This window comes from Botrytis byssoidea, assembly GCF_014898295.1.
Source record: "Botrytis byssoidea strain MUCL 94 chromosome Unknown BBYS_008, whole genome shotgun sequence".
NCBI classification, from domain to species: Eukaryota; Fungi; Ascomycota; class Leotiomycetes; order Helotiales; family Sclerotiniaceae; genus Botrytis; species Botrytis byssoidea.
Window position 1 is genome coordinate 1,624,600 of NW_024065849.1, and position 22,286 is coordinate 1,646,885.

At 41.3% G+C, this 22,286-nt stretch overlaps 5 protein-coding genes across 5 annotated transcripts; 2 read left to right on the forward strand and 3 right to left on the reverse strand.

The window, feature by feature from the left end:
- Positions 1-5,565: 5,565 nt before the first annotated feature.
- On the reverse strand, positions 5,566-6,133 carry EAE97_005118 (uncharacterized protein; the record flags this gene model as incomplete). Its single annotated transcript, XM_038875630.1, has 2 exons — positions 5,566-5,883; positions 6,050-6,133. 2 exons carry the CDS (start codon positions 6,131-6,133, stop codon positions 5,566-5,568), a joined length of 402 nt encoding a protein of 133 aa, XP_038733987.1.
- Positions 6,134-7,448: 1,315 nt separating this feature from the next.
- EAE97_005119 (uncharacterized protein) lies at positions 7,449-10,586 on the forward strand (the record flags this gene model as incomplete). Its single annotated transcript, XM_038875631.1, has 5 exons — positions 7,449-7,841; positions 7,895-8,416; positions 8,464-8,965; positions 9,016-10,367; positions 10,428-10,586. 5 exons carry the CDS (start codon positions 7,449-7,451, stop codon positions 10,584-10,586), a joined length of 2,928 nt encoding a protein of 975 aa, XP_038733988.1.
- Positions 10,587-12,723: 2,137 nt separating this feature from the next.
- On the reverse strand, positions 12,724-14,021 carry EAE97_005120 (uncharacterized protein; the record flags this gene model as incomplete). Its single annotated transcript, XM_038875632.1, has 4 exons — positions 12,724-12,771; positions 12,844-13,634; positions 13,740-13,857; positions 13,953-14,021. The coding sequence occupies 4 exons, from the start codon at positions 14,019-14,021 to the stop codon at positions 12,724-12,726; spliced, it is 1,026 nt and encodes a 341-aa protein (XP_038733989.1).
- A 1,277-nt stretch (positions 14,022-15,298) lies between these two features.
- On the forward strand, positions 15,299-16,770 carry EAE97_005121 (uncharacterized protein; the record flags this gene model as incomplete). The annotated part of the gene is made up of 2 exons (XM_038875633.1): positions 15,299-15,661; positions 15,709-16,770. The coding sequence occupies 2 exons, from the start codon at positions 15,299-15,301 to the stop codon at positions 16,768-16,770; spliced, it is 1,425 nt and encodes a 474-aa protein (XP_038733990.1).
- A 510-nt stretch (positions 16,771-17,280) lies between these two features.
- EAE97_005122 (uncharacterized protein) lies at positions 17,281-21,920 on the reverse strand (the record flags this gene model as incomplete). The annotated part of the gene is made up of 2 exons (XM_038875634.1): positions 17,281-21,411; positions 21,510-21,920. The coding sequence occupies 2 exons, from the start codon at positions 21,918-21,920 to the stop codon at positions 17,281-17,283; spliced, it is 4,542 nt and encodes a 1,513-aa protein (XP_038733991.1).
- Between the last annotated feature and the right edge of the window lie 366 nt (positions 21,921-22,286).

The window sequence follows — 22,286 nt, forward strand, 5'->3', positions numbered from 1 at the left end:
TCGGTACAGCCTAAAGTCAAAGGATCTTGGAACCTGCATCGAATACTTCCTAGCGGGTTGGACTTTTCATAATGCTCTCTTCTTACGCTGCTGGCAAAACTCATCAAGACGGGTTAGCGCTAGATCGAATTTCGATTGGCGAGAAGGTTGTCTCGGTAGATCTTGGCATAAGCCAAGGAAAAATTCAAATCAATTTTCCATTTATTCAACATCCACATTCGACATCAAACATCAAACACCCTCTCCCCCCTTTCAATATCGATATAAGAAATTCTCTCTCCTCTCCTCCTCTCCTCCTCTATCAATCTATCAAACCAATAAATAATCTCGTCTCATTCCCTCATTTCATTTCGTCATTCCCAAGAACTAAAAAACCACAAATCACAAACTACAAACCACAAAGCATCATGTAATCAATCAATCACTCACTCATCTTCTCAATTAAGATCATCTCTCTATATATACCTACCTACCTACTTTTCTACATACGTACCTTTCTACCTATAACAAATGCCTTTGATACACATCAAATCCTTCTCATTCATCTCAAATTCCTCTCACACAGCCCAAATTCTCCAGAAATTCTCTATTCAAGAGATTCTCCAGAGATTCTCCCTCCAAGCAATTGATTTAATACGATTTGATCCCAACACAGAATGGAATGTAAGAGAAATGGAGGGAAGAAAGGAATTTTGTTTTTCCTTCCCTCTTTCTCTTTCTTATCCTAGGGCGTGAACATATTTAAATAGCCTTTTTTTTGGAGGGGTGGGGGGCAGAAGGGATAGAAGGAGGAGATGGGTGAGTGTAAGTATAAGAATAAGAACAAGATACTAGAGATAGTATGGATATAGATATGTATCAACTATCCATACACCTAACGTAACAAATCCAACAAATCTAACATAAATTACCAATAAATACCCAGAAAAGCAGCATTACCTTCACCACAAACCCACCAGAAAACTCCCTACAAAACTCACTACTCACCACAATATCCACAACCCAGCTTATCAACCACCCCTACTTCCCCCTCACTCAAAGGCTCAGAAATCATTTATATTCATATTCACATTCATACCCATACCCATGTTCCCAGGATCAATCCAAAATTCCTAAAATCCAACATACAGAATGACTCTCTCTTCATACCTACCTAAATATCTATTTAAAGAAGATGTTTTCATAAATATTAATATTAATTACACTGCATTCCCATCCCCATTCTCCCACCGATATCAGTACCGAGACCGATACGTAGAATCCTCTAAACAAAACCTCCTCCTTATCTTCCCTGCATATCTACAAATCTACAAATCTTCAGATCTTCAAATCTTCAACTCTTCCCTTCTCTTCTCTTCTCTTCTCTTCTCGTCTCTTCTATTATAGAATAGATAACCCTCCCAGTAATCTATATTCCTCTACAATACGAGTAGATGTGCTAACAAAATCCTCAGATCCTAGTATCCTAACCATTTCAGCAATATCTAATACAAAAGAATCGGGGGATCTTTTGCTTATACCCTTCATACCCGTGGGTCTGTCTATGTGACATTTTGAATACATATGATATATCAGCTAGATAAATTCTTAATTTCTAACAAACAATTCAAATATAACTCTCTATAATGTATAGCAAGAAGCATAGGCTAGAACATGAGGATATACAGAGATTGATGTTATTCATTGTACTAATCAAATATAAGGACGAGAGTTCTGATATACATCACAGCTCCTGCGAGATCGGGTTGGGAAGCTTCCCCTGCTCTAGTACCACATGAATCATATCTCTTGATAATGGATTTGGAAAACTCTTATCTTAACTCGTCCATTGAGTTCTAAATAGACATATGAGAAGAGCTGGATTGGGTGAGGAGAGGTGAACAACCACTATAATTGCACTTGATAGTCTTCGTTGACCTTACTGGGAAAAAAAAAGATTTTAGATTTTGAGGAAAGGGATGATAAAATCGTACAAGTTTCAAGCTTTGAAATAGGAAATCCATGATTTCAATAAAAAAATCTTTAGTTCTCCTTCCAAAGTAAGACAAACACTTGTTCGTTGGTTCTCGAATACGTGAAGACTATCTCGGAAAACTAGCATACTTGTTTGAGATCTTCAGCAGGATACAAATATTCAAATTTCGAGGCAATTAGTGGTGAAGCTTAAATAGCCAACTAAAACAGATTTTGGCATTATTTTGCGACCCGGCAGTAAGCTAGATATCAAAAACCTGACACCACAAGCTTCGACATCATCTCGGTCTCACAGCAACATTTAATACACACGCGGTTACAAAAAGATGATGCAGGAGATAGGTGATGCACTGAGTACACTTAGTCCATACCGATGATAACTCAATCTATTGTTGAGATGAGATATAAGATATAGTGTTCATAGATGAATGAGATCTTGTGGTATTGAGATAATGGAGATGAAGTCATGGGGCAATGCAGTGCCAGGAATGAATATGTTGACAATTAAGGAGATGGGTAGATTGATGTGTAGGTGGAAGATCTCTGTGGAATACAGGGAGAACTGTAACTCTTAGATTTCCAATTTCATAGCTGTAGACCAATAATTGCGCGTTGAAACTATACAACTTGACAAAAAATGAAGTTGTAAAACAACAGAAACTGGTTTCAACTCATCCAATTCAAGCAAATGATCGGAATTGACGTGGAGCAGATTTGCTACGATATTGAGATTGATGGAACTTACTACGATATCAAGATTGATGATTGAGATGAGATAATGCAGGTCAGAGTGACGTAATAGCGAATGTGATGAGATCTTGATTGCAGTCGTGGCTCCATAAACTGTATTCGAATGTGATGTGTATCCAAGATTGATGAACGATGAAATGTTGTGTTGGATTGAGACGATATTATCAAGATTTCTTGAGATATCATAGGAGAAATATCAAACAAATCATCGGAGTGTGATCAGATAGATGAAAGATTTAGATCATGCATCATGAATATTTGATCTGACGATACTAAATCGAAGAGATTGATGATCTACTCGGATGTTGTGATATTGTCAAAGAGATCAAAATGTTTGTTCTGATGTTGTGATATCGAGAATTGTCAATATAATTATCTTATGATGACCTTGAAGAGATCTCTGTCTGCACAATCAATATAATGTACAACGTTCTATTACTCAACAGAAGATTATTATATGCAGGAAGATACATGGAAGAATGCGGAATGATAATGTATATGTGCCATGATGAAAAATCAAAACAATCGAGAGGCAAATAAAAGTACTGTACGTCGCAAACAAAACACAACTCAATCCTAGTACAGCTGGGGCATGACGTAGTGCGACTCGGTAATTTCTCAGACACCATACGAAAGTCCCAAGTGTCATATGATAGGGGAAAAGAGATGACTTGGCGGGGTAATTGACGGAGATAGAATTCCTTGAGAAAATCATGAATGTCCGAGATGTTGAGAAACATTCAATCAATGGTTCTCGATGCAAATAAAATCGTACGAGATGTAATGTCGAAAGGATTGTCGGAGAAGTTCACAATGTGATAGATTATGCGATCATGTTAGGCGAGGGGAAAGATTCAGAGGCCATACAGTAGCAGATCCCCTCAATCTATGGAATGCATCCATGATGTCTTGCAGCTCTTGGAATTTTTGGAATCCGGGTTAACGGGGATTCCACTTTCTGCTGGTAGTGGTGGGGAAAATGAACTATCATGGCCCAAAGGAGCTGGATGAAGCATATGAGATGTTGTGTTGTGTGGTTTGGGTAAAAGAAAAGAAAGTTTGGAATGAATTGTCGAATATTGATGGATGGTGAGAAAAGTGCCATGGTGGGAAGTATCGTACGTGGTGCTGCATTTGCATGAGGATGGGTAACCACTCATTGATTCTTTCTGCATATGAAGATATATGTATGGTAGGAATTGTATGAGATGTCGTGGTTGTCAGACTGCAGAAGTGCAAAACTACTGCGTGCTGTGTATTATTTCTTTCCTTTCTTCCGACATTTGGAAAGCGAGAATGCTGTATTCAGCGCACCAAGGGTTATTAATATGATGATTGGATAGATGATGGACGGATGATGGATGGATGAAGTTCTAGACAAGAAAAGATTGACGAAGAACAGGTCGTATGCGAATTTTCACGATACTGTATCAACAAATAATTGGATGTTGTGTTTTGATAGTGTGTATGTGAAAGCAGCAGTAGTGAGCGAGTGAACTTTGAAGGGTGGAAAATACTACTAGGTAGCTACTAGATCAATCCCGACTTCTCTTGCATCTAGAGTGCATGGTGCATTTGAAGTAAGTCTTACATGGAGTGGAGTTGCTTTTGAGTCCTTGATGATCGCTCGTTACCAAGTACCAAAAGATAGGAATTTGGGATATGCAAGTGCGTGTCAAGTACCTTGTAGTTAGCTAGTCATTTATGTATATGTGGATGCAGGTGGGATGGTATAGATGGTATGATTGAATGAATATATATAATTATAATTGGTGATAGATAGCAAAGAATAAGAAAGTAATGTGAGGCTCAAGATATCTATCTACCTTGGTATTGATGTGTGGGTTATGTACTCATAGATAGTGCATGAAGTATGGTGTAGGTAGGTATTATATATTATATGTTATTCAAAGTCAAGGATCGAATACGAGATTTATATATACATACATACATACATATATACATACATAGATAACATAACGTAGTTTAACACCGAGTGGCCTATATCACTGAATGACCCACTTCAAATATATACAAAATTCGTTTATATATAACTATACACTTTTTTTATTTATTGATAGAATTTTTTGAAAATTGAATATATAAAATTTAATTATAAAAGTATTATAAAAATCTAATCTTTTTTTGAAAATTTGAATTAATATAAGAATTATTATTAAAATAGATTTTTTATAATAAAAATCATAATATTTTTAATTTTTTATTGAATATAATAGAAATATTTATAAAAAAAATAGATTTCTAAAAAATTGAATTTTTATTATTATTTTATATTCTTTTGTTTTGCAAAAATAATGATTAGTTATTAAAATAGGAATATTCAAAAATAATCTATTTTGGTCTATTTTGAAGTGGGCCATTTGGTGATATGGGCTATTCGGTGTTAAACTACGTTAACAATTACAATGTTATATAATCTCTTGTCAGCACGCCGAGTTGTCATGACCATTGATCAACCCAAGTCGGCCAATACTTTCCGTGGTGAAATCTGTTCGAATCCCCTCTTCTGCCTACCAGATAACCATTGCTTCGTCGAGAGCCTTGTCTTGATTTGCCTTTCGCCGTTGGAATTTCTCTGTACGTATTGTATAGTTGGTAGTAATGAGTCAATCAAAAAAAAACAAAAAACAATGGGTCTGTTTGAGGCGATTGTAAACGTTTTGACTCTTGGCCCTTGTTGAGCTGAATGCACTCTGCCTCTTGATGCTGCTGACCAAGGCTAGCATGTATTTCGGTCTTGGAATGGTTCACCAACAATAGCATTTATTACCCTACGTAAGGGATAGTTCTCTTTTCGCCTTTGGTGGTGGTTAATCGGATCTAGTACCAATACCAGTCAGTACCAATGCCAGTATCAATGCCAGTATCAATGCCAGTATCAATGCCAGTATCAATGCCAGTATCAATGCCAGTATCAATGCCAGTATCAATGCCAGTATCAATGCCAGTATCAATGCCAGTATCAATGCCAGTATCAATGCCAGTATCAATGCCAGTATCAATGCCAGTATCAATGCCAGTATCAATGCCAGTATCAATGCCAGTATCAATGCCAGTACCAAATGCCAGTATCAATGCCAGTACCAATACCAGTACCAGTACCAACACCAGTACCGATAGTATTGATGGTTGTAATTCCTGGCAATCAATTCCCAGTCATCATTCGATCGATCCCCTTCACAAGAGCCGTCGGTAGTGTATTGAGTAGGAGTAGAGGAATAGTATCGAGTAGTCTCCCAGGTAATGACCTGCTGTAAGATATTGTATATTACATGAGAAGAGGGACGAGGTGGATATGATTTACATATAGAGATAAGAGTAGGATATGAAGAGAACCAAGAAAAAATGTTTTATTCCCTTGATTCTTTTCTTCTTCTTTCTTTTGCATTTAAATGTCATGGAGCTTTCTGGTGACTTTGTCCTTCTCGTACATATTATATTGTCTGCCGACGCTCAGCCTCGTTGTGAAGCGTGTTGTAGGTGATGGGGAGGGGAATCCCAAGGATCTTTAACCTTATCACTTCACTCCTCACTCTCCTCTCACCCTCAAATGCAGGGAAACAGGGTTCTTTGATTCGTTGACCATCAACCATCACCCAATGAAAATCAATGAAATCACATTTCGAGATACACATCACATCAATTCAATCACCATCCATCCTCACTGATACCCAGACAGGTGATATATAAATATTACCTCAATTGCACTAGGGAGTCTTTGGTCACAACGACGACAAGCTTCAAAAGGCAAATAAAGCAAAAACTCTCCTCTTCTCAGGTTGGTGATGGATGCACCATTTGAACGCTTGAACGCTTGAACTGCCACTCATTCCATCTTACCACGCATTTTATCACTCTTTCGTACGCTTATTACCCAGCAGTATTACATGCATGACCGTCACACCGATGGAGAAACGACTAGCTAGCTACCTGCTACCTACTGACTATTTATGAAAAGGATTCACTTCCCCAGCTGCGCTCATTTTCTATTTGAAGGAGAGGAATTCCCGACGTGAGAAAGGACTTCTATACTGATTCGCATCTATTGCAATCAATACTTCACATACTTCACTCACTACATCCATCCATTCAGCTACCAATTCTACATTCTATCTACTTACATGTTCCCTTGACACTTCCCTTCACCACTTTGCTATTGCTTTTGATTGAGAACTCATCATTTGACTTGACCTCCAACCTTCCTGTCACCAATTCGCGGATATCAAGGCGACCTGCAGCAGCTGAAACAAAGTAATAATTCACGAGGTAAGTGTCTGATGATCAATCTACCCGTCAGCAAACAATCCACCTGGTGATTGGTAGCCGTGCAAGAGTTACACTTCATTTCTCTAACATACGGCTACTACCACCGTCTGCAAGTCCCTCCAGCTAGTTTGGTAGTCATCATATACGTCAACAAATCCCTTGCCACAATTAGTGAATTTGCAACATGCGCCCATGCTGAGTCCATGTCAAAAATCAAAGCTAACTCGAGAGGGATCAGCTCAGGTCATTAATTGATTGCGAACATTCGATAGCCCATCTGCAAAAATACGACCTGCCACCTTACAATCCCATATTAGGCAGTCAACCGCACCACCACATTATTCCCAATTGCAGAATAATTCAAATCTTTCAAATTTCTATCCTTCGCCACAGCTACCTTATTAAAGGCAGGAAAGCACAAGCGTTGGCCAAACAAGATGGATACTCCAATTTCAAGCAAAGGTAGTGATCAAGCAACGGAGAGGGAGGAGCCTATAACAGTGGTTGTGGGAGAAGGTTCATCAGCTACACAAATTGAAGCTAAACCACGACAAACTACGGATAAGCACGGCAAAGCCAAGACACCCAAGAAAGATAAGGCCGATAAGAATTGTAAATCCAAGGGGAAGAAAAAGAAAGAACTGGTAGAGTCGGAGTCGGAGAGCGAAGACGATGAGTCTTCCGATTCAGATTCCTCGTCCTCTTCCAGTGATTCTGATTCAGAAACCGAGTCTGAGAAGGAAAAGAAGAAGAGAAAGGCAAAATCCAAGGCTAAACAAAAGTTAAAGGCGAAGCGTAAGGCTAAAGCGAAGAAGAGAGCTAAGAAAGATGTGGGTATCAGTCCAGTCTATTTTCGAATCCACTAATGCTAACAACTTTCTAGGATACTTCTGATTCCGATTCACCTTCCGATTCGGATTCTGAGGATGAAGATGAAGAAGCCGAAAATGATTCTGGTGATGCCGATGCCGACGATGATGCCGAAGAAGTCGCCGAAGCTACCAATGCTCAAATTCTAGCGCAAGTGATGCAGCTTCAAGCGATGCAGATCCAAGCAAGCCAAAGAGCTCAGATATCTCACCCAGGTACACAATTACCACCTGCCACAATATGGAATTTACCACCCCCACCCCCACCAGCAAACCCTCTTCATCCTGATGCAAGACGTCAAGCTTTGCGTAGAAAGCTCTTGATGGATGGCAGGAAGGAAGCTGTAAAGAGTAAGAAGGACAAGGGCAAGAAGAAGAGGGGAAGTAAGTTGGAATTCAAGAGAGTAGATCAACTGTGGGATAGTACAATCCATAATTACAAACTCACCGACACGGCCGAGGATGAAGAGAGTTCAGAATATGATCAATATCTTTTCAATGTTCGCAGAACATTTGATTGGGAGGGAAAATACAAGGTATGTCTTTGAGATCCATTGCTAGATTGTCTGCTAACATTCTCAAGGCTACTGTCGTTGATATCAAGAGCAAACTTTTGAAAGAAGCTCTGACTGAAGCCATGGATGGTGTTAAAGGTGTTAGTTTTGTCGAAGAGACCCCATGCATCGATCCTAATCTTCTCTTCCTCTACCTTGAGGATCTTCGACAATCTTGCAAAAAATTGAAAAATAAGAAGGTTACTGAAAAGAAAGGTAAAAAAAAGATTAAGAAGAGAAATGAGACCAAGAGAAAACATCTCAAAGTCCTCTTGAAATATCTCGACAAGGATTATGCTTCTACTAAAAAGGCTCTTTATCCTATGTTGGAGAATGGAATTATTACATTTGATTTACTCTGGGCCTTGTATAAACCAAATACTTTGGCTTATACCACAACTTATGGGACAGCAGACGAGCCAAGAGCTTTCAAAATCGAGTTGGCCGAAAAGATTGCCAGTTTCATGAAAGGAACGTGGTATAATATTGAGGGTAAATATTTGGAGTATGATGGCAAGACGTGGGGAATGGGTATGTTACATCTTATGTTTCACAAAATCAGTCTACTAACGTCATTGTAGGTACCATGGATTGTGATGTTCCGGCTTTCAAGGGTGCAAGAAAGATTACAAGTCTTAATTGCTATCCTTTGAAATACCACAAGAATGAAGCCAAACTTCGTACTGAACTTATCGAGAGAGGTAAGAAGTTTGTGGCTCTACAAGGCGTTCATTATAAAAGTCACAAGGGAATGGCATATTACAAGAAGCGTAAGGCCATTATCAAAGTAAATATTGATGGTAGAGTTATGGTCGATCCCGCCATTCATCGTCGAATTTTACCCAATTACAACGTCAGTACCGTCAAACCTAATGATCCGGATCTTCTCGGCGATTCAGATAGTGAGGATGACGACTGTGGCTGCTGTGGTGATGAAAGTTCTGATGATGGTCAAGGAGATCATGCTCTAGAGAAGAGAGATGATAGTGATGAACCCAAAACGAAGTTCAAGGTTGTTCTTGATGAAAAGGAGAGGCCTCGTCTTGTTCAGGTTCCTGTCGATGAGGACGGTAACGAAGTCTTAGTTGAAAAACTGGATGAAGTTCCAAGTACAGTTGTCGACAAGGACAACAAAGACAACAAGGATGAAAAAGGACAGGTAGAAGAAGACAAGAAAGCACCTCCCGTCTTTACAGACGAGGAATACTTAATTTCTTCACCTGTTGTTCTCGGATTTGCCTTTGCTGAAAAGCTTTGGCTCGAATTCACAGTTTCAGGAATTAAAGATATTGTCTGGAACGAAGGTGCTTATGATTCCCTTGTCTTGGAAGACAACACCAAAGCCATTGTCAAAGCTTTGGTCGAATCTCACAAATATCACCCAGCCGAAAGTATCGACGATGTTATTCAAGGTAAAGGTAAAGGACTTGTAGCCGTTCTTCATGGCCCACCTGGTACAGGTAAAACTCTTACTGCAGAAGGTATCTCGGAACTCCTCAAATGTCCTCTATATATGGTTTCAGCCGGAGAACTCGGTACCGATCCACGTACTTTGGAGGCAGAACTTCAGAAAATTCTCGATATTGCTCATGCATGGGGTGCAGTTCTTCTTCTTGATGAAGCTGATGTTTTCTTGGAGAAGAGAACTATTCAAGATATTCACCGTAATGCTTTGGTCTCTATCTTCTTGAGACTTTTGGAATATTTCCAAGGTATTCTTTTCTTGACTACAAATCGCGTTGAAACATTTGACGATGCGTTTCAATCAAGAATTCATATCGCATTAAGATATGGTGATTTGAGTCCGAAAGCAAAGAAGAGTGTTTTCAAAATGTTTATTGAGAGAGTCAGGGTCTTGGAAGGTATTGATACAATGCCTTTTACGGAAGAAGATTATAATGCGTTGGCAAGGAATAATTTGAATGGACGACAGGTGTGTTTATCATTTTTACATTTCTTTCCATCACCGAGAATATAACTAACAACTTTCTAGATCAAAAATACAGTCCGTACAGCTCAAGCTCTCGCTGTCAATAATAAAGAACCTCTCTCCATGGAACATATCAAACGTGTTTTGGATGTCTCGAATGCTTTTGATAGGGACTTGAAAGGTGGAACAGGATTTGAGGATGCTATGAGAGGATACTTTTAAAAAAAATTCTATCTCTATTCCTGGCAATGGTAAGAAGCAGAGAGGGTTGGGGGAAGGCAATGGGATTTCTTTGGGCATAAATAAAAGGAAATTTTTGATGGTCTGTCTTTTTCATTTCTTTTACTTTAATTATGTGGTAAGAGGTTGGCTGGGGAATGGTGAGGGTAGGAGAGAGTGAGTTCGTATCGTAATCTTGGGTTATGGCAATGTTCCTACTCTGGTGTCTTTTTTTATGGATTGATTTCATTCAACTTTTGGAGAGGATTTCCGGTTATCAACAATTGAGGTGTGCGGGTGAAGGAACAATGGGGATGGGGAAATGATGCATGTGGAAGCTTACACATGGTAACAAGCATTCCATATTTTATGATTTGATGGGGATGTCGATATTGGATAGCTTGGGTTGGGAGGGATATGAAGGTATGGGATGGGATGAGATGTGTCATGAGCGAGATTTTTTCCACACATACTTACTTACTTACATAGCATAGCATAGCAGCGCTGGTGCTTAGCCAATTACGAATAGCGATGCATTTTGATAATCTTATTTATCTTTTTCTTTGCTATAAATGTTCTGTCTTATCCATCTATACTGACTTACTTACCTATCTCCATCATATCCACCACCCCACCACCTCCCCATCAAATCATCAAATCCATCAAATCCACCAAATCCATCCAACCCAACCCACTCACTCACCCCATCCTCTACGTCACACATCACACAGCACACAAAGTATATATCCTCTCAATCTCCAACCTCTCCTCCAATCATTAAAAGGGGATGTAGTATAGTGGTATTATGTTCGCTTCGCATTCTCCTAACTCGTTTTCTTTAGCTCTAGCGATGAGGTCTAGCGAGTTAATCTCTATCATGTGTGTTTGTGAAAGGTCCCCGGTTCGATCCCGGGCATCTCCAGTGTTTTTTGTTTTTTGTTTTTAGGAGGTTTTTGGGTGGATTTTTGAGAGGAGAGGGGGATTTTGGGGAGGTTTGGGGGGTGAAATTATTGGAGGGGAGAGGGGAGAGGGGAGGGGATGGGCAGATAGATAGATAGATAGATAGATAGATAGATAGATAGATAGATAGATAGATAGATAGATAGATAGATAGATAGGTAAATAGATAGACGGGAAGGAAGTAAGAAAGTAAGGAAGGAAGGAATAAATAAAGAGCGATTGATTCGACTCGATTGATTCAATTGATTTGCATTTGCATTTGCACGTGAATAAATAAATAGAACGAAAGGATCTTTCTCCCTCCTCGAGCCCCGCCTGATACTTTTTGGAATTTTCAAGATTTAAATATTTTAACATTTTAACATTTTGTGCATGTTCCTCCGCTCCAATCTTCAATCTCCACGTCTTCATCCATCATTTATTTCATCATCCATCATTCGCTTCCTTCCCTTCCTTTCCTTCCCTTCCCTTCCCTTCCCTCAGCTCAGCTCAAGACTCAGCTCAGCTCACCCCACCAAGAATATCTATCCACATCCACAATTACAATCACAATCACAATCAAAATCAATTTCCCTCGCCCCCTCGAGCCCCTCTTTCCCGCGCTGTTTCTCCCCCTTTGACCCCACCCACCCACTCACTACCCACCATGGTGCTAAGAGATATGGTATGGGTATGGATAGTGGAGGATGGAGAATTGACAATGATGGATGGAGGGAAGGGAAACAATGGAAGAGAAGTCGGTTACGGCGGGATTCGGAACGGCTGGATGGATGGATGGGCTCATGAGATGGGATGGATCGAGATCGTAGAGAACATAATTGCATAGTCTCTTTTCACCGGAAACTCACATTCAAATACAAAAACCAACAGAAATATATCAATAATAGAGGAGTCATTTCATTATAATTTTACATCGCTTGCATAATACATTGCCTGAAATCAAATAGCTAAAATCATGACCAAACATATCTCCATCGAATTCATCAAAAGATTGAAATCTTATCTATATTCCTTCATTTCATCATATGTGTACACACATGCGAAAAGAAAGCGCTAGTATTGCATTGGAATTGAGGATCTCAAAGATTCATTGTAAAATTCATATCAGGAATTGGGGTTTGTTGAAAGTTGGGTATTTTCGGACTATTTAATCATGGGGATTTTGAGAGATTTTTTGAGTTTAGTTTCCTGGGTTCTTGGCGACGAATTCAACACCCTTTGCGATGTTCTGTGAGAAAGATATGTTAGTATTGAATTCAAATAAAATAGACATAAACCTCAATATCATAGGAAAACGAACCTTCTTCAAATCGGCCAAGCATGCCTCCAACAACTTCTCCTCAGCAGCATCAACCTTTCCAACTTCCAAGATCTTTTGAACACCATCTGGTCCCAACTCAACCTTGCTAGCGAAGAAATCAACACCTTGATCCTTGTACAATGGGCTGTCAACAAAAGTTGGCTCAACAACACCCTTCTCTCCTTGAGAAGCCTTCAACAAAGATTCGGCCATACGGGCACCAGCCATAGCCATGGAGAGGGTAGCAGATCCAGCACCGTCCTTAGCTTGAACAACTTCATCACCACCGAATTGAACACGCTTGAGGAGGTTCTCGTTACCGACGAGATCTGGGTGGGAAGATTGAGAGAAGAGAGGAACAATGGTAACACCAGAGTGTCCACCAACAACAACAATGTTCTCATCGGCTGGGTCGGACTTCTTAATCTCACTAACGAATCTGCTAGCTCTAACAACATCCAAAGTGGTAACACCGAAAAGTCTCTTTGGGTTGTAAACTCCCTTGGCCTTGAAGATCTCGGCAACAATTGGAACAGTTGAGTTAACTGGGTTGGAGATAACGAGAATGTTGGCGTTTGGTGCAGACTCAGCAGCAGCCTTTGCGAGATCGCGAACAATGGATGCGTTGGTGTTGAAGAGATCATCACGAGTCATACCAGGTTTACGTGGAACACCAGCTGGGATCAAGACGATTTCGGCATCTTTGAGAGCAGAGGCGAGACCAGTTGGGGTTGGCTCATATCCGGTAACCTTGGACTTGGTGTTGATGTGGGAAATATCAGCTGCGACACCTATTTATCCAATTGAACATCCTATTAGCATAACTGTGCATCCAATCCCCTCTTGTTCTTGACTGCATCTCCTCATCAATGTATATTCAAGAGAATTTGACGAACCTGGACCTCCACGGATATCGTACAAAGCCAAATCGGTAACGCGGGGGTTCAACTTGAGGAGAAGGGACAATGGTTGTCCAATTCCTCCAGCAGCACCGAGGACGGTAACCTTGGAGAGCTGTATTGTATATAAAATTAGTTGGGATTCACAAAATGACGGAGCCAAGCCAATGAGTTGAATCAAAAACATCAGACGAGAAAACATTATCTTACATCTCTAGCAGAAGCAGAGAAAGCTCTGGTTTGGACTGCTCCAGTCAATGCTCTTCTTGCGGCGAACATGATGTGAAATATATTATTATTTGATGAGGGGGTGGGAAAGGAGAAAGGAAGAAAGAATGTTGGTGTGGATTAAATATTTGATGAGGGACAAGAAAGACTTTCGCATAAGCTGTTGTTTGTGTTGACCAAGGTTTCCGGCTGGTTCCCGATTGTTGAAACTAAACTTAGATAGGAAAGGTCGCATGATTTTGAGATATCACGTGTGGAAAGTGGACCGAGGTCGGCATTCGAGAGATCTTGGGTTATTCTCGGAGAAGAAGAAGGAGGAGGAGGAGGAGAAGGATCACAAGAGAATATAATATATACAAGGAAGTAATCTTTTCGAATGGAGAGAGCTATGAGAGCTTGAGAGCTTATCGTCATCATTAATCGATTGGGATGACGTTCCGCTGGCCCTCTGGGGGCCACTGCCGTGGAGGCAGACTATTTTAACAATGATTGCACATATCCATGCTGATATTATACGGTGCGTATTGTTCAAACTGGATTCAGAATATGGTTATATCTTTAGGCGAAAGTTACTGATATATTGCTACTCGAAAAGCATTCATTCATTGAGAGTAGTCAGGTCAAAAGCTTGGCCTTTTATATTACAAACTCGTCCCATCTTCTACAAAGCCATACCATATACTTCCCATAGTTGGGAGCAAGTTTACCTTCTCTATAACCAGAACAAATCTCCAAGGTGGATGAAATGGTATCATGCCAAAAGTTCAGGTTTCTTATAAATTGAGATACCTACCTAGGTACTCAACTACAATCCAGGGAATTAGCTTGACATTCTCTCGGCAAGCTTTAGATATCGATCAATTACGTCCCGAAGTCCTTCCGTGTTCCATGTATACCCGAGCTTCCAACCGTTCACCCCGAAATACATATCAATATATATGTACACCCTACTCACCACTTGATCCAGCAACAATTCTTTACTTTTGGCAAGTGCTTCAATCTCAAGATCTAGTGGTCTGATTGGCACGCTTGAAAAGTCATGTCGTTGATCAAATTCTACTCTGGGTTCGGATAAAATGGAGGAAACGTGGGGGAGCACAAGGTGGGGTTATACAAGAATAGTAATATTTACAACTTTGAATATCAGCCTAAATGCAAAGATCTTGACTTCAATTACATAAAGTGTATAACTATATAATTTTGAGCTTCAAGACGTACGGACTTTCTCTTTATTCTTATGAGTGGAAGTTTTTGCAGTAGGAAATTTTTTGTTGGCACTTTTCCTATAGTCGTGCGAGTTACCAAGCTTCTTCTCTCCTGTTTACAACATGTCTAACGGCATCCTTCGCGTAAAAGGCGACCAGATCGTCGACAACTCTGGTAAATCAGTCATCCTTCGTGGGGCCGGTCTAGGAGGATGGATGAACATGGAGAACTTCATCACCGGCTTTCCAGCTCAAGAACATCAACATCGAGCTGCCATGTTGAAAGTCCTTAGCAAGGAGAAATACGAGTTCTTCTTTGATAAATTCCTAGAGTATTTCTTTATGGAAGAAGATGCCAAATTCTTTGCTAGCCTGGGTTTGAATTGCCTACGTTTGCCATTCAATTATCGTCACTTTGAAGATGACATGAATCCTAGAGTTTTGAAAGAAAGTGGGTTCAAACATCTGGATCGTGTTGTTGATCTTGTAAGTATATCTCGAACGTCCATGTCTACAGATATTAACATGAATAGTGCGCCAAACATAAAATCTACACAATCCTCGACATGCACACTGTCCCTGGTTCGCAAAATCCAGAATGGCATTCCGATAATCCATCAAACTATGCCTCTTTCTGGGACCACAAAGATCACCAAGATCGTACAATATGGCTGTGGTCGCAAATCGCCGCCCGCTACCGCGACAACCCATGGGTAGCAGGCTATAACCCCATCAACGAGCCCTGCGATCCCGAACATCATCGTCTCCCAGAATTCTACACCCGCTTCGAATCCGAAATTCGCCAAATAGACCCCAACCACATTCTCTGGCTAGACGGAAATACCTTCGCCATGGAATGGAAACACTTTAACACCATTCTTCCCAACTGCGCCTACTCGCTACACGACTATTCATCCATGGGTTTCCCAACCGGCACCCCCTTCACCAATTCCCCCGCCCAAATCGACCAACTCGAATCGAGTTTCCTACGCAAATGCAAATTCATGCATACCCACTCCGTCCCCAGCTGGAACGGCGAATTCGGTCCCGTCTACGCCGACCCATCTCTCGAACCCAACGCCGCGGAAGTAAACGCCCAGCGCTACTCTCTCCTGGGCGCCCAACTACAAATCTACGATAAATACCAAATCCCCTGGAGTATCTGGCTCTACAAAGATCTCGGTCTCCAAGGCATGGTAACCACATCTCCATCCTCCCCATACAACTCCCTCATATCCTCCTTCGTTGAGAAGAAACGCGCTCTCCAGCTCGATCTATGGGGACCCCCCGCTTCCGAATCGTTAGACAAAGCATTAGATCCGCTCGTAAAGTGGATCGAAGAAAATGCCCCAAAAGCCAAAGATGAATACCCAACAAATTGGGGCGTTCAAAGACAAATTCTGAGAGCAGTGGTTCAAATGTACGCTGTGAAGACTTTCTCGGATGAGTTTGCGGAGCTTTTTAGAGGGCTGGATGAAAATCAATTGGACGCTTTGGCAAGTAGTTGGAAATTCGAGAATTGCATGCGCAGAGAGGGTTTGAATAAGGTGTTGAGTGATTTTGCGGAAGTGAGGAGGAGAGCCGAGGCAGAGTAAAGAGATTTGGTGATATAGTGCTGTCGGTCGTATATTAGACTGGTCCGATATTCATTTCAATCGCTTTGTCACTCTTATGATGTAATGCCTGTTTCAAGAGTGAAGCTCACTTTCCTAAGTCTCGTATGAACAAATCAAAAATGAATCAAAAGCTATCGCTTCCACCTTTACCACTCCACCCTCTCTCCCTCTCCACAGTCCACTCAGATGTAGACAGAGCTTCAAAGCGGAAAAGAGGTATATGCAATAAAAGCAATGAGACTGCTCTACTACACGATCAGCAGTGAACTTGACAATCATACCATTTCATTATAAAATTGGAACAAAATCAATCATATTATATTTGCACAATCAACCGTTAGAAAAATATCTATCATACGCTTAAACTGTTCCAATTATCCCCAAACCCCGCTATTTACATACAATCCGCTGATCTCTTCTCAAAAAACAAGAAATAAAGACATACAGCTATTCGCCAAACCCAGCCCTGAAGAAAAATCTGCCCAATTATTAGAGATTATACCCCTCTGCTCTTTCTTTTCCTTTACGAGAAGTAAATACCATCTCCAGCTCAATAGTGGGAGCCTCGTCTACTCTGTTATCTTCATTGTCATCTGTATCAGCATGGCCATTGTTAACCATATTATCTTCTTCATCGTGTACATCATCCTCATCATCGTTTTCTGCCTGGCCAATAAGGGACTGGTATTCCTCATCTGATTCAGCAGCATCAAGATTCACTCCTTCACTATTGTCCTCCCTGAGCTCATCTCCCCTCTCATGATCTTCCGTCTCGCTAGCAAGAGGCTCGAATCCCTCGATTATTTCCGCAACTTCCACGTCCGACTCCTCACTACTACTCTTCTCAGGCTCCTCCCCTCCCACATCTTTCTCCAACTCATTCCCACTCGATGCATTCCCACTATCTTCTTCACTAATAACCTCATCAACTGGCGTCTCATCATTCATCGTCGCACCAATAGCATCACCCGTTAAAAGATCAATCGCCCCACCAACATCGCTCTCACTAACAAGCAGAGCCAAAAAGGCTCTCCGGGGCGGAACACCCGTCACCACCACAACCTGATGCAGATCATTCTCCGGATCCACAAGCATATTCCTCATATCTTCCTGTTCGAGCGGATTTTCATCTTGCAGCACTGCAGCCGCACGATCAACATTACCCGCAGTAGCGTTGAGAAGATTAACAGCTTCCACACGCGACGCTCCCAAGTCTCCAAGTCTCTGCATGATTTCTGTTGGAATAGGCTCTTGATATACATAATCCTCATTTTGCTCTCGACAGTTAGGCATGCCGCTTTGCGTAGTTCCGTTATCATCAGTGGTTTTAACACTGGACTCGCATTGAGAAGCTTTGGAAGCAATGTTATTCTTCACCCTCAACACGTCTATCTTCTCAGCGATACTACCCGCATTTCCACCGACGCCACTCCTCGAAGATTCCCCACGCGTTTCACCCCTAAATATTTGACCAGGTTGAGGCGCTGGGAACAAATCCGGAAGCGGAGCCAAGATGAGTGAAGACCTTCTACGAAATAATTGAGTATCAGAAGAAGTTCTCGGGATATCCGCACCCGTCTCGCTAGCATTTCTACCACGCCTAAAATTCTCGCTCGGAGCCGCTGCGAAAGGCCAATTATCCAAGATTCCTGCGCCCCCTGCCGTAACTGAACTGGTCTCGCCAGTATCTGAGGATCTTTCACGCGCGTTAGAGGAAGAAACATCCTGTCTCTTCTGTTGACCTTCTCTTATATACCAAGTATCAAAGATTTCCCGCACGCGGCGTGCCCTTAATAAGTGATTGTTCGCGCGTGTAACCAAGTTGGGGCAAGCAACGGTATCGCGCGGTTCGTTGCTCATACCTACCATTTCCAAACCGTTCTGTACATATTGGCGGATATCGTTTACATTTTCGGCGGTAAGATGTGCTTCGAAGCTGTGCTTGGAACTAGGGGTACCATGTATGATAGCGTTGCGCTTAAACCAGATTTCCTCCTTGAGAGCAAGATATTTCCATAAGATATTTAAAATCTCATTTCTGAAACGCCGTTGCGTCCTATTTTCCGTCTCATTCTCTTCCTGTTGTTCTTCAGGTCGTTGTCTTGAGGCCCGCTCAGGCTCTGAAGGCTTTGGAGACTGAGTGTCTTCAACATTTGCTGCATTTTCTCTCTCCTCTGAAGTATCCGAATCGACCTCTGTAACTGTTTCAATGGTTTCGGCTCCTTCTTCTGAAAGGTTGACGACTCGTCGAGGACTTTCATTTTCTATAGTTTCGTTTCCGACAGTTTCGTTTCCTACAGATTCATCTTCTACAGATTCATCTTTATCTCGATTTTGCCCATCCCCCATCCCTGAAACACCACTGTCATCTCGATGATGTCTTTGCAGTCCGTCTCCAGTGCCAGGCATGACATTTCTCGTTGCCGGTGGAGCAGGTCTCGCTATTGCATCTTCACTTTCTGGGCGGTTTTTTAATAATCGCGCAAACCTCAGTCTGTTTCTTGTAAAAAATCTATTCTCGTTATCATTCCCACTCCCTCCTCGTAGTTGAGTCTTATTCGTCAAGTAAATCATTGTAGGGCCGTAGGTCTTGGGGTTAGGCGATGAACCACGAAATAATTGACTTTGAGCAATTCTTGCCAGATTCATTCTCCTTTGAGTTATTCCCATGGCAAGCTTTGCTTTTAGCATAAAATTGGTGATCAGCTGGTAGCTTGTCTCTGCATTGAGTCTGTTCTCTTTCTTTTGGATTTTATCTTCAGATCCCATCTCACGAGTACCTGTCGGTTTCGATACTTTGACATGACTGCTGGAGTGATCCTCGGTGTAGTCTTTAGAAAGTAGTCCTTCAATAACAGTTGGATCCGGTCCCAACCCTTTTGTCTTTGACGCAAGTTTGAGATAGCTATTAAACTCCGGCCATAGATACTGGTACGCATTTTTCAAGTACGGACCTTCGTTCGTTCTAACAAGTGCGGGGTACCGCTCATATTTCTCAATTTTGTCGTCCAAAGATTTCTCCTCACTCTTGTTTTCCCTTTCTTCCATAGTTTCTAGTAGTCTCTTTAATCCATCGCTAATTCCTTTGCTGCCTTCGTACTCATCACTATCTTCAACCTCTTTGTTTCGGAGTGTTTTCTTATATTTATCGCAAAGCCTATCTTTGATAGACTTCAGAGGAATTCCAACTATAGCACGCAATATATTGCGTATATGAGTAGCATTTGATGATTTTGATGGACTGTTAATCGAAAGTCTCTCAACCGTACTTCTGGTCCCTACTCTCAATTGCTGATCACCTATTTCAAGGTCAGTGTATGAATGTGTAGAATCACTGCTGTTGTTGGGCTTCTGCGTGGAGTCGTGATGATATTCTGATTTAGATTCGGCGCTCAATTTGTCAAGACGATGGCCTTGGGTTGACTTTTCAGGATCGAGCTTGATGATAGATTCGACAGAAGGATTGTTACTTCGAGTGTTGCATTTTGTATCAATTCGACAGATACCACTCGAGTACCTCAAGTCCTCCGTCGGATCATACTCAAGAAACGGTTTCGCAGCCCAGTTAGAACCACCATAACCAAGATCTATATCATTCTGAAAGTTGTAGCGGGAGATTCTCTCGGAGATTCTCTCAAAGTATTGTTTGAAACGGTTTCTGTTTGAATTATCTCCTCCACGAAGATGAGGAAGGCATTCTGAGATAATTGAAGTTGGTTCTTCAACATCTGCTGCGAACGGAGCATTGTAAAAGGTCTCGAAACTTGTGACGCTCCCGAGGCCGGTTGAAGCTGACTGATCCGGGCTTGCCCTGGATGGAGTACTGTCTGGAATGGAAAAAGTCACTCCTTCACTGTCCGACCTGGATTCCACTTCTAAGGTAGGGCTTTCCGCAACAGCAAGCCGTTGCAAAGCTCCATGTAGCTCGGTTTGAACCCATGGCCATTCAAGAATCGTACCAGAGCTTTCATTTTGCAGAGGGTATGAACATGACTTTTTCTTGGTATCTTGTCGTTCCGTTTCAACTTGTTCTACCCAGTCTTTCACCACCTCAAAGCAATCCGGGGTTGGTTTTATATGTATGGAAACTCCACCTTCATCCGAACCATTAGAGGAGTTAATGGCTTCTATAGGATCATCTTTCATAGTGGTTGGCATGTGTGTAGGTATTTGATAGTTTGAATGCTTGGCATTGGCCAGCATCTGCATCTTCTTCATTTGGTGACACTGCATCGTTCGGTCATCAGTTGTTGGCTGTCCTTTAGCAGTAGCTCCCATGCTCTGAGGTATCAGTGATTGCTGCATTTGTTGTTGAGATTGCTTATTGAGCTCTTCGGATAGTTCGGAGAGGGCTGTCTTCACATGGGGGTTTTTTCCAGAGCTATCCTTTGATGTCGAATCCGAACTGGATTCTTGCGCAGATGTTGAGGGTTCATGACGATCTCCACGTAGCTTAATACCACTTAATCGAAGTCCAATTAAAGTATATTGCGCAATTGTTGCATCAGCTTTGCTACAGGAAGTTGAATTCGCATTTGAGGTTTCTGTAGGGCTTAATTGTCGAGCTGAATATCCATTGAATATACGAGGGCGAGGAGTGTAGTGGAGTAGTTCATCGTGCTATCGATACAGTATCAGTGAGCATCTTAAGCTAAGTAATGGGACATTCATCAAATTTCACTTCAGCTGAGACAAAATCTGGACCAAAAAACACTTACATTCACCAATCCACGAACATAAGAGCCACTATCTGGTAGGAACCGGGACGTACCCACGGAAACAGGACAACCTTCGAAATGCCCCAAGTTACAGGCAAAATCTCCCAAAATATCCTTCAATGTTTCGTCAATTAATGGTATATATTCTGCCCCTTCAAAATTTAGCTCAATATTGATGAATTTCCAAGGATGAAGTTTGTGGTTTCTTGGCACTATCTTAAGACTGTTGGATACAGATTGCTGAAACGTTGCATTAGAGAGCTTCTTCTGGTTTATTGTCTTCCTTAGAGTACAAATTGCCCTCGAAATGGACGAAGAGGCGAATGTAAGATGGATAATTATCTCTGATAATTTGGGTTCCGCCAATAAAGCACGAACGGATGATATGGCTGGGTTGTGTCGAAAAACCATATTGAATGAATATTTTAATCTTTGCTAAAAATGATTTTGTAATAACGACAGTGATATTAAAGTAGCTTTCTAGGTATGTAAAGTAAATAAATGTTCGCGAATGTTGAACGAGCGTAATGATTATGTGAATGACAATAATAATGAACAGGTTTGAGCTTTGCAATATTAACTTGAGAAGCCTACCTCTTTCCGTCGTTCGTTCTTACCCTATTTGTCGCTCAAGTAGTGATGAACACCTGAAAGAAGTCATACCTTCGCTCCTTCGCAATCCAGAGATCTTCTCAACAATTCCTAGAATATAAAATCAGTAAGAACATCGTGAAAGATCTATATGATTACAGAACTTGTACAGTTGCCATCAATCCA